General features: G+C 42.3%; 1 protein-coding gene across 3 annotated transcripts in view; it reads left to right on the top strand.

The window, feature by feature from the left end:
* The first annotated feature begins 1,488 nt into the window (after positions 1-1,488).
* The window catches only part of CLIP4 (CAP-Gly domain containing linker protein family member 4), a 37,873-nt gene continuing 26,974 nt past the window's right edge, over positions 1,489-12,387 (top strand). For 2 of the 3 annotated variants that reach the window (XR_014166245.1, XM_081903988.1), the window contains exons 1-2: positions 1,939-2,032; positions 8,657-8,804. Coding sequence is in view for 2 of the 3 variants with exons in the window: in XM_081903988.1 (XP_081760114.1) it covers positions 8,672-8,804 (133 nt within the window). In the remaining variant the exon portion in view is untranslated. Of the gene's footprint in view, positions 1,644-1,938; positions 2,033-8,656; positions 8,805-12,387 lie in introns of those variants that run through there. The other variant, XM_081903989.1, reaches the window with a different exon arrangement.

The raw sequence follows: 12,387 nt of genomic DNA, 5'->3' as shown, positions 1-12,387 counted from the left end.
TGCAACACTCAGGAGGTTGTGGGCTCTCCTTCATCAGAGGTTTTTAAGCAAATGTTGGATGGCCACCTGTCATGGATGCTTTAGATCAGTGTTTTTCAACCTTTTTTGGGCAAAGGCACACTTGTTTCATGAAAAAAATCATGAGGCACACCACCATTAGAAAATGTTAAAAAATTTAACTCTGTGCCTATATTGACTATATATAAAGTAATTCTCTTGAATAGGAATCAAATAAACACAAAGAAAGTATTTTATAATTACTTTATTATGAAATAGTAAGTAAACAGAAATATGAAAAATCATAAAATACTTTATTTTAAAATCTTTCAAATTTTTCAATTTTTCCCACGGCACACCAGGCAACATCTTGCGGCACACGAGTGTGTCGCGGAACAGTGGTTGAAAAACACTGCTTTAGATGATATTTCTAAATTGCAGGTGGTTGGACTAGATGACCCTCGGGATCCCTTCTAACTCTACAATCCTATGCACATTTACCCATAAATGCCAAACCACACATTTAAAGCAAATGTCCTCTCCCAAAGAATCCTGGGAACTGTAGTTTAAGGGTGCTGGGGACAGTAGCCCTACTAGGGGAAAGCCAAAGTTCCTAGGATTATTTCAGGGAAGTAATGTACTTAGACCTAACTTCTGAAACTCACATCATGCATATAAAGCACAACCAATGCACATTTTGTTTCAGAAGTTAGGTCTTACTGAATTCATCTTATTGAAGATTCTTACTCCCAGGGAAGTTGGGTTGTAGCCTGTGTGCATATATGGCTGTAGTTCAAGGATAAAAATTTAAAATTAGCTGAGAGAAAGCACCATTAATCTGAATAAATATGCACATGCACTATGAAAACTTATTCATTTTTTTGTATTGTTTGTAGCTTTCAAGGCCAGTATTTTACTTTTCATTGCAATTCTACACTTACTAGGGAGCAAGATCCAATGGCAGATTCTGCTAGAAAGGTGTATCGCAGCACCAACACTGATATGCGTAATTTAATAATGGAAAGTGAAAATGACTTGCTTTAAAATCACTTTTTTTTTCAGAAAAAGACACTGCAGTATTATGTAAACATTCCACTATCAGCTTTTTAGGCCACAAGTGCTGGGCACCACGAAAAACTGCGGACATTTCCTGAATTAAAACTTACACACCGCTGCCTGCTTTGAGCAAATGAACCATTACTTGCAGCGTTCTAAGGGACCGTTAGTGAACACACACAACACACACATACACTGCTTTTTGTATTTGTTGCACAGGATGTCATTCTCTCTTGCCGGTTTTATCTGCGTTTTCCTTTCTGTATGACTAACTGAAGAAATAATTAATTAATTCGCGGTGCTTCAAGGTGCTTTTTGCACTGCTTCTGTGACTGCGACCCTGTGCGCTTTGCGACGTTTGTGACGTCTTTGAAGCAATTTCCAAGCCAGGCTTGCTGCTTTCACACAACCCGCCGCGTTGTCTTTTTTTTTTGCAAGAAAACCACCGAACTGCGGAGAACGCGGCGACGGTGGCCGCGCGAAGCGGCGCGCGCTGAGCTCCGAGCCATTGCAGGCTGCGCGGGATTCCCGCCCCCACTCGCCTCTCATCCGCTTGATTAGCGAGGAGAAGCGGAGGAAGAAGAAGACAGGTGATGCGCGCAGGCGCAAGCGCACAAGGCCCGGGTGGGGAGGGAAGGGGGAAAGAGAGCCAAGGACCACACACACCGAATGTGGGCGTGGCCTGACGCGCCGTTTCCTAGGAGCCGAAAGTGGAAGGCAAAAAAAAAAAAGTCGAGTATGTAAAGCAGAGGGGCGGGGCCAAGGCCGCTCACTGGCTGAGAGCGAGGGTGAAGGGGCGGGGTCTAACGCCTCAACCTCTCGCTGCGCCTCAGGGATGGCGGATGATGGTGATCGACGGTGGGGGGGCGGGGCATGGCAGGCGAGCGAGGGCGGGGGCGGCGCCTGGAGGGAACGGGGACTCATCCTTCCTCGCTCCTCTGCCTTGTCTCAGGGAGCCTCCGTTGGGCGGAGAGGGCAGGTAAAGGCGCGCGGGGGGGGGGCGGGGGCGTGTGAAGGAGCCGCTGTCACCTCGGCTTGCTTTCCTTTCCGGCTGCCTCTGGGGAGCGGGGAGGCCGGTGTGTTGCTGAGGAGGGAGGCAAGGGGGCTGGGCGGGCGCTGCTGCTGCTCAGCCCCAAAGGCGAGGGGGGGGGGGAAAGAGGAGATGATGGAGGAGGCAGCCTAGGTAAGCCTACCTTTGTGATGTGAGGGGGGGCGTGGCGCGGTGAGGGGGCCGGGGAACGTCTGAACGGAGCACTTTCTGGCACGCCCACGTGGAGTTTGTAGGCATAGTCCTTGGTGGTGGTGGTGGGGGGGGGGAATAACGCTGCCGGTAGATTTGTGTGGAGAGGTTTTTTTGGGGGTGGGGTGAGGAGTCAAGCGGCTCTGCAAAGGTGACTTCTAGTGGGGGGGGGGAGTGAAGGGCAAAGGTGTTTGGGTTGCAGCTGATGGGAAGGACGCGGGAATCCTCCGAGAAGAGTGGGGTCAAATGCAGAGAGGGGCTTGCGTTGCTGTGCGCGTGGGCTCCGTAGGGACCCGTTGGGGCCTGAGCTTGCAAAAAAGGCATTGGCATAAGATACACACGCTTGGGGGGGGGGGTTGAAATATGTCCCTTGCTCTATAAGGGACGTCACCCCTCCAATCTCTGCATTTTTTGTCGCATAGAATTGCTGCATTTTTTTGGTGAACGTTCCCCTTCAGAGTCTTTCCCACCTTCCTCAAAGCAATTTTGCAGGCAGTGTTACTTGTTTTGACTTAGTTCATTGTGAGCTTGGAGTAATGCCAGGTTGCATGTGTCAGGGGTCTCTCTCTCTCTCTCTCGACCCCCCCCCCCCAACTTCTTGTTCTTTGCAGCAGCAGGGATAAAAGTCACACTTTCACATAATTTAGAGGCTGGCTTGCCTAGAGGGGCTTGCATTTAAGCACCACTTTAAAAAACAACACCAGCTTTTCTCAGAACTTCTGAATTGGAATGGAAGTACTGTAAGAGGAAAAGAGTGACACTGCAGTTGCTTGTAGTTTACTGTTGAAGTAAGTGGAATTTATTCTGACTAGGTGGGAATGTTACCATTATATTAAAAAATAAAAACCAAATACGGCAGCAATAACAATTTTTACCATGAATGGCTAGGATTTCATGGAGATACTATCCAGATATTCACAATATAATCCCAATACCAGCTAGTTTCTCTCATGGACTACCAAGTTTGGCTAATTATTCCTGAACACAAGAGTTTTCAGTCGGTAGTATCTCTAACTCTTCTCTGTACTATAAAATCACTTTACTTACTGTGTATGCTTTTACTGTGGTACGACTGCTCTCTAAACATGCACAAATATCACATGTTCATTAGTAGAACAAGAAGCCTCCTTTAATCTGTCAGGTGAAAACTAATTAACACTTTCCATGTCAAATTAGACTTCTAATTTTAAAGGACATATTAATCTGTGCTGCTCGTGGCTCTGTAGATTACATGTGGTTGCCTTCTCGTGTTTACTTAGATTACTATGCAGTGTAATGTAAGTGCTATTTAGTTTTGATATTAAATCACATTTGGCAGATACATTTGACATTTGAAACTGTAGTGCTGAAACTTATATGCAGAAAAGTTCGTTGTGGGTTGTACTGCATTCAGTGGTACATAATAACCCAATGTTTTTCTTTCATAATTGATTCAGAAAGCTAAGTTTTTGTTTCTAATAGCATTGACTTCTGCAGTCACCATGTCATAGAAATTGATTCAGGCTAGTTTGAGGGAATCCAGGAAATGGAATCTGTGATCACCACTTATTGAGCAAGCCAAAAAATTGAAACTCATCCAGTAAGTGCTGGCTATATGCTTGCTTACTTTTTGGGCATCTTCAACAACATGCTTTCAGGTGATGATTGTGAAAATCAAAACTTACTTTAAAAGATGGCCAAGGGATTGGGGAGCAGGACTGGTTGCTACTTACTTGTCTTTGAGATTCAATAAAGTTATCCTCAGTTCATCTTATGGGTCCAAAGTAAGCAGTTCTGTACTGAAAAAAAAGAGAGCTTCAGATCCCCTTTGAAGTTTCTCTGTGATATAGTCAATTTCCAATCTCGCCATCATTTTTCTTAATTTGTAAAATATGTAAATTGTTTGCATAGCACCTTTTGATAATGAATATTGTTATTACAATTACTTCATGCTTCATGCTCAGGTAACTTTCTGTTCATGAATTTCATGGCTGAATAATGTTCCATGGCCTTTTAAATGTGTTCGTGGGACAGGGATTATTCGTTTGTTTTTGTTTTATTATGTATTTTGTGTGCTCCTTTTGTATTTTTATGTTTGGAACCACACTGTGATCTTTAGATGAAGGGCAGTTATTTATAGATAAATAAATGCGGTGTTTTTTTCAAGAATTCTGAAAATGATGGAAGACCTATGAGTAGGCATGCTGTACCACAGTCTATAGATGGATGGATACTCCAGTCCCAAAATATATGAAGTCCTTCCCATTCTATCCATAATCAGTTGGTAATAAATCAAGCTTCTTCTGCTATAGTAAATGGAAACAAGCATTCCTGCGAGGTAGTTGTGTCTGCAGTGAGGATGGGGTTTATTGGCAGAAATAAATGGGGCCATCAGACATGCCTACCCTTTACCTACTGAGTGATGGTATAGGTAGTATCACAAGGTGAAGCAAGTGAGAACTTTATGGCCTACCCTGCCTCTTCATGGCTGATTTATCCATTTCCACTCCTTAGGACCTCTCTTTAGTTGTTCCCATATCTAGGTGAAAGATGCCAAGGAAACAGCAAAGCTATAGTTGTCATAAAAAGTATTTAATTTTGTTTTAGCATTTGCACTGTTTGCATGTTTTGCAAATGTTTGCAAGGTATACAGTGGTACCTTGGGTTACAAACGCTTCGGGTTACAAACTCCGCTAACCCGGAAGTAGTACCTTGGGTTGAGAACTTTGCCCCCGGATGAGAACGGAAATTGTGCGTCAGCTGTGCAGCGGCAGCGGGGGGCCCATTAGCGAAAGTGCGCCTCAGGTTAATAACAGTTTCGGGTTAAGAATGGACCTCCGGAACAAATTAAGTTCATAACCCGAAGTACCATTGTACTTTATACTTCATAGCTGATGTACCGTTGACCTCATTTTCCTTAAATGCTATTTACTTTCCTGTCCTTTTTTCTTACAAGTTCACAAGTTCCTGACTGTTATCTACATGCATGTCTTTCTGATATTCTTAATGAATAGGTTGTTGTGCTCCTTCCAGCATTGAATGTGATTTCATTTGACATGATACTTCCTAATTGGGGAATGATTTGTGGATGAGGGTACTGACTAGAGACAGAGCCAACCTATAGGCTGCTGAATACGCTCCTCATTATGACAACACTTAATTTGTTTCCTCAAGCTTTGTCCTAAGCAGAGAAGTAGCTATGACAAGTTCTGTAACAGCTTCTGCTATAATATCAAATTTCCCCTCTCACTTTTTCAGTAGCACAGTAGTAAGGTAAAGGTAAAGGGACCCCTGACCATTAGGTCCAGTCGCGGACGACTCTGGGGTTGCAGCGCTCATCTTGCTTTATTGGCCAAGGGAACCAGCGTACAGTTTCCAGGTCATGTGGCCAGCATGACTAAGCCGCTTCTGGAGAACCAGAGCAGCGCACGGACACACCGTTTACCTTCCCGCTGGAGCGGTACCTATTTATCTACTTGCACTTTGTGCTTTTGAACTGCTAGGTTGGCAGGAGCAGGGACCGAGCAACAGGAGCTCACCCTGTCGCAGGGATTTGAACTGCTGATCTTCTAATCGGCAAGCCTTAGGTTCTGTGGTTTAACCCACAGTGCCACCCGCGTCCCACTACTTGTTCTTACTGCTCATTTGGGTTTGAGGGTTAGTGATACTGAATATTTACAGTGTTAATCTGGTGCCATGACATTTGCAGCATGATGCTAAAGCTGAAAAGTGCATTTTAAAAATATAATTATTGCATATTTCCCATGTCCATCTTCAAGAGGTCAGGGTAGTTGGACACTATTAAAAATATGCCCAAAATCTGTAGAATAAATATAAAAGCAAAATCGATCACACTAAAAGCAATATCTCGTTAGGAAAAAAAGTAAGAACAATTCAGCCCAGTTTCAAGGTTTCTCCACCCAGGCAACTAAAAGCAGTTCTAAAAATGGTATACATATTTAAAGTCTTCAAAGATATATTCTGGAAGTCTACCTTTGGTTCCATCCACATGTGTGTTGGAGATCAGTGTTTTTCCTATCTGACTTAACCTGGCTAGCATATGATAATTTGATAAAATGTTCCAATAATTCCTTATGATACTTCAGATTGCACATGAGAAGAACCATGCAAAGCATGCAGGACTCAAGCCATTTAGAGCTTTAAAGGGACAGTAGTCACCAGTTGCCTTGCAGAATTCCAAAACACACTCAGGCTGTGAGCCTGAGTGACAGGCAAGCCCTTTTCAGTTTAACTATTATTTTGAATTTGAAGGGGTGGCTAAGGTAGGCTAGAAATAAATGGAATAATAAGGGCAAATATGCCCTGAAGTTAAATGCAAACCAGGGAGAAACAATTTTCAAAGTCAATATCTCACAAAGTGTGCCCTCCAGTCAACCTTCAGCTACGTGCGCTGAAATAGCTTAGTTTTTGCGTGGGTTTACCTTTTGAGATATGTGGTATAAATAATTGTGTACACACATTCTTAATTAAATAATTGTGACCTTCTATATTCTTCCAGTGGGAACTTGACCCAAATAAGTTATGTAAGAGCTGATTTGTCTTCCTCAATTTTCAAAGTGTTACTGGGATCCGAAACTACCAAAAATAGTACGATGAAGACTAGCTTATTTGTGTTTAATGGAAATTTTATAGAAATTTTAGGGGCTTGATTACTATGCTCAGTAGTAAACAATGATGTCTGATAACCCTACTAGATAATGTGTGAAGCTGTGCCATTCATTTAGATGAGAACTTCAGGTTGTGTTCTGAATTTTTACATACATATTCTACCCCTCCCCCCCCCCGTGTCCTAGAATGATAAAACCACCTGCTATATATCAACGAAAAATTCCCATAGGGTACTTTTCTTCAGAACATTTTCTGATACAAAGCTAAAAACTTTGAAATTGGCAGACTTTGAAATGGTAATGTATTTACAGCTGATTACCAATTAACGTACGAAACGATTTTTTTTTTTTTAGGCAAAAAATGGCTTAGAAATTTTTGGAATATTTCCACCCATTCCTAGTTAGTCAATTAAGACTGCTCTCTGGAAACACAGAGTATAAGGTGGTTCTGAACATACATCCTAGTATGTTTTCCATGCTTAGTTGGCATTACTTTGAGCAAGTGCTACTCAAATGCACTGAAATTCTCTGGCTTTGTAAGACCTAATGCAGCTTTTGTGTTTAAAGGAAAAGAATTACAAGTATACCAATTTAACACCAGGCGTATATCAATGTGTGGACATACTGAATAAGATTAGAAAAACACACCTGTCTGCTGATGGTTCTGCAGTACCATTATTTCCATTATTCCTATCCTACTTCACTGCCCCCTTTTCTGTCTCCTCACAAATTTTGTTGCAGAATTCTAGTGACCTAGATCACACCTGCACCATCCATTTGAAATGCTATTATACCACTTGAACAGTCAAGGACAATAATGGGAACTATAGTTTGAGGGTGACCCCACAGAGCTGCAATTCTCAGCACTCCTAACAAACTAGCTTTCTGAGGATTCTCCATGACTATTGAAGAGGCATCATAGTGCTTTAAATGTATGGTGTGGATGTGACCTTGGAGTGGTGAAATAATTCCTGAGATGATACAATTACTTTGGAGTTCAGAATATTTTCCATATATGTGGAATGTCTTAATTTATGCAACCCCTGAGCTCATGGGGGGGGGGGAGGGTGACCTGAAAAGGGGGCCTTTCCCACTGTTGTCCTACATTCTGGAATGTGGTTATCCCTTGCCATACCTGAAATTTAAGTTGTTTTAGCGTTTTGGGGTTTTGTATTGCTATATATTGTATTGCTATATACAAAACCCCAAAACGCTAAAACAACTGAAGGAAGGAAACTGATTTCTTAAGGAAATCACCCCTGAGTGCTCACTGGAAGGACAGATCCTGAAGCTGAGGCTCCAATATTTTGAGAAGAGAAGAGACTCCCTGGGAAAGACCCTGATGTGGCGAAAGATGGAGGGCACAAGGAGAAGGGGACGACAGAGGACGAGATGGTTGGATAGTGTTCTCGAAGCTACCAGCATGAGTTTGACCAAACTGCGGGAGGCAGTGGAAGACAGAAGTGCCTGGCGTGCTCTGGTCCATGGGGTCACGAAGAGTCGGACACGACTAAACGACTAAACAACAAATTGCTATATAGGACTTAGGGGTTTTAAAATTTATATGTAGTTTAAACAAATAATAAATTGTACTCAGTATTTTAGCAAGTAGTGGTAGTTAGTGCTGTATTGCTAGAAAGAGTCTTCAGTGATTACAATCTTGTGCATATTTGGCAATAGAAGTATAAACTGCATTGTTGAATGGACGTTATAACACATCGTTGAGGGAACTCTCCTTTTTGTTTGTTTGTTAAAGGTGGCTTTCTAGAAGATGACCATAGAGGATCTTCCTGACCCTTCCATAGAAGGAGATCCATTGACTAAAAGATACCAGTATCTTATTCCGGGTTCTGAAGATTCAATCACCTATTCTGTTTCTGCAGCACCAATGCCTTCTGAATGTGGTAAGCATATTTATAAAAAGGAATAACTTGTAACAACTGTTATCAGAATGTTGAGTTGAGGAAGATGCATGCAGATGGATTTTGGAATAATGCACTCAACTTGAAAAACAAAGTTCATTTCGAAATGGTCTCATCTGTCTCCCGTATCTAAAATGTGTCAAATCAGCATCAAATCAATGTGCTAGATGCTGTAGAATACAATCAATTTTACAGTCTCCCCAAGCAATCAATTTATTATGCAAATAATGCATAAACGATGCAGATTTCTTCTTCCAAAGTAACACACTTCTTCCAAAACGACATTTTCCCAGCACTCAGACAGCAATATTTTGGTGTGAGGCATCTATATTATTTGGAGTGCTGTGTGAAATATTTGTGGAAATGTCACAGGAGCCTATTGGCTAGCATTCATGACACTGTATGTGTGAAAGAGTTGTGTGATGTAGTGAATAGAGAGACTGGGGAGATGCCTGCTCAGAAAAAAGTGCAGTGGGGTGACTGCCTCAGCCAGAGCCCATTCATTAAGTTAAAATTATAGCAGGGGCACATTGGAAACTGCATATGCCTCAACATTTTACAGATGGGGCACTTTTGTATACTTATTGGGTCATCATAGCCTGCATTAAGGGTATGTGTGTGTTTTTCATGTGAGCGCACATGAATTAAGAATTCTTCAAGCTGGTTCTGTATGTGTTCATTTTAATCCTTACCACAAATACAGCTCTGTGATAGCCTGAGGAAAAACAGAAGTTCACTGACCTTCAGTTTCCATCACTTGGCCAAGTGAGGCATCTAGTTTCCATGCCTTCTAAAAATAGCCCCAGCAGGCTTTATTCCCCCCCGCCTTTCCCCTATTTCCCAAGGTTTTGTTAGTATTCTCTTAATGGGGAGGATGCCATTGGTGCCTTCTGTGTCGTCGTCCTAATCATATTTTTCTCTTCTCCAGCTTCTGCATCCTTGTCTACCCCCATCAAAGTGAAATGTGCACACAGGGCCTCAACCCTTTTCTTATGCACACATTCCTTCCCGCAGTGCAAGTTATGTACATGTTTCTGGCCCTGCGTGTCACAGGTTCATGCCCAAACATACTTTTCCTTTTCCTAGGTGCTGCAGGAGACACAATATCCTCATTTGGGTCATCCCCATTTCAAGCAGGGTTGATGATGCAGGGTTATTTGAATTACCCATGAGCACAACAGCTATCTTTGCAGTATGCTGCTAAATTTTAATCCCTTCTTAAACCCACCACTTGGGAAGAATGTGTTCAGTCCCCACTGGGAATGCTTGTTTGCTGCTTGGATTTCTTTAGAATTAAATCTCTCCTGTAGCGACAGAAACTATGGCTGGTAACATTGCTTTAGTAATGAACTCTCCTTCATGTTAGTCTAGGTGGCCTCCTAGGACTTGCTACTTCCTTACCCAGATTTTGTGGGCTATGATTGCTGTATATGACAGCAGCAACTGCATTATGATCCATACCTCAGCAATTATGACATGACTTTTACAGGTGGCTCCAATTCACAAGGCTGTGTGGGAAAACAATAAGTATGATACGGACCTCTCTGGTGTAAAGAAAGCTGCTCTCAGGCACCAATGTTTACTTTAAAACTTCTTGCAAAGATCTCTGACTGTGCATAGTATTAAATTCTTGGATTTGGAAGAAATAGTAATTCTTGGAATCTATTGCTAGTGTAGTCCTAACAATGCTTGCGCAGACACCAGCTTGAGTGCCCACAGGTTGTGCTTCAGTCTCATTCGAAATTCAGCACACATTGTCTCTATTTAGCTAGAGACTCTTTATTATAGAGTTGCCTTATTTTTTTTGTCAGTTCCTGAATATGTTTCAGTGAACTGACAGACCAGGCTGACAAAATGGCAAACCACCTTGACAATTCATCACACAAAGGTCTTGTTTAGTGATTTTACACTGTTCTTCAAACCTTAACTGAAGGCTGTATAGCAAGAACTGTGGGGAAGCCAGATCACTAACATGCTCAGACTAATATTTCATGCATGGCCAAATTCATCCATCAAGAACTTGCAAGCCAAAAGTTTTCATGGCTTGGTTAAGGATTGTACCCACCTGAAATAAATAGTATGCTGCCAGGTAGATTTTCACTTTGAAAAGTACAAGCGTTAATCAGCGGTGACAAAGTGACATGTTAGAACAAGTGATCCAGCTCTTAATTACTGTAGAAATCTCAAGTAGTGACTAAAAAACAAAACAAAAAAACCTTTCTCCAAATTATATACATTGTGCTTGCTTGACAGTTGAATAGCCTGCTTGCTTTCAAGTGAATGTTTGTAATGCTCCCTCTTTTCTGTGTTGTGCAGTCACTCCACAATTCTAAGAACTCTCCAGTGCAAGGCTCTCTGTGAGAGGCAGTTCGGCTCTAGCTCATCCTGAAGGAGATGTCTTACTCATGAGCACATTAACGGTAGAATGCCTTTAGTCAGGGTAGTAAGAGAAACTATATAAAAGGGCTTGTCAGTCAGCTCAGTATTTATTTCACTGATCCTCTGCATTGTGCAGGGCTTTCCCAGTAGGCACAGCAGTATATCTCAATGTTGTTTCAATTCAGCATATGTTCGTTGAATGTCAATTTTTTAAAACATCAATTTCTCCCCACAAGCCCACTTGATCTTCAGCATATGAACCTTCTTTCGTTTGCTGGCAAATACACTGATTGGCACACTATTAATGCATTTTTAAAGCTAATTCTCCTTCAAGTTCTTGTGGGAATAAATGCCTTAGTTAGTCCTGAAAAGAAAGTTGTGCATCCTGAGTTTATCCTGATTTGCTTGCACAGTGGTTGTATGTTGCCTTGTTAATCATTCATCCCATACTTTTCAGTGAATTTCCCTGTCATCTCCCTACCTGTGGAGAGTCCTAGTTTTTTATAAAGTATATTTGTTGTACCAGGGTGACAGGGTGCTTTGATACACTTTCACTGTGCAAATCTTAATTTCCGGTATGTGCCTGAATGCATCCCACAAAATTTTGCCAGTTTGGAGGCAACCTCTTCCTTCACAAGTAGCATGGAAATGCAGTGGGCCAGCAGAGAGCCGATCCTTCTTGCACCAGTCTGCTTAGTGGAAGGCTTTCCACCCTCTCAGCCTGTATTTCCATTCTGCCCATTGAGAACGAGACTCCCCCCCTCCCCTTGTGGGAATCATGGAAGTGCAAGCTACTAATAGAGACATGTTGAAAAATGAAAGAGAAGCAGGCTAGTACCGTATTTTCCCGTGTATAAGACGATGCTTTTTGCTAAAAAAGAATTAGGCAAAAATTGGGTGTCATCTTATACACAGATAGTGAATGCAGAGGGGGGACGTGTGATTAATGGCAGCAGCAAGCAGGAGATTGGCAGTGGCAATTGGGCAGGTGATTGGCGGCTGTGGCAAGTGGGCGGATGGGCTGTTGGTGGCGACGAGCAAGTAGACAATTGACTGCAGCAAGGTGTGTGATCAGCAGTGTCTGTGGCAAGCAGGCGGGTGAGCGATTGGCGGAAGTGACCTCCCCCACCCCCTAAAAAAGCTAAACAATTTAATTTCTTAATTTTGGGTTTAAAAAAATTAGGGG

The sequence above is a fragment of the Podarcis melisellensis genome, assembly GCF_964234715.1.
Source record: "Podarcis melisellensis genome assembly, chromosome: 3".
In the NCBI taxonomy this organism is placed as follows: Eukaryota; Metazoa; Chordata; class Lepidosauria; order Squamata; family Lacertidae; genus Podarcis; species Podarcis melisellensis.
This window is presented reverse-complemented; position numbering and strand designations above follow the sequence as displayed.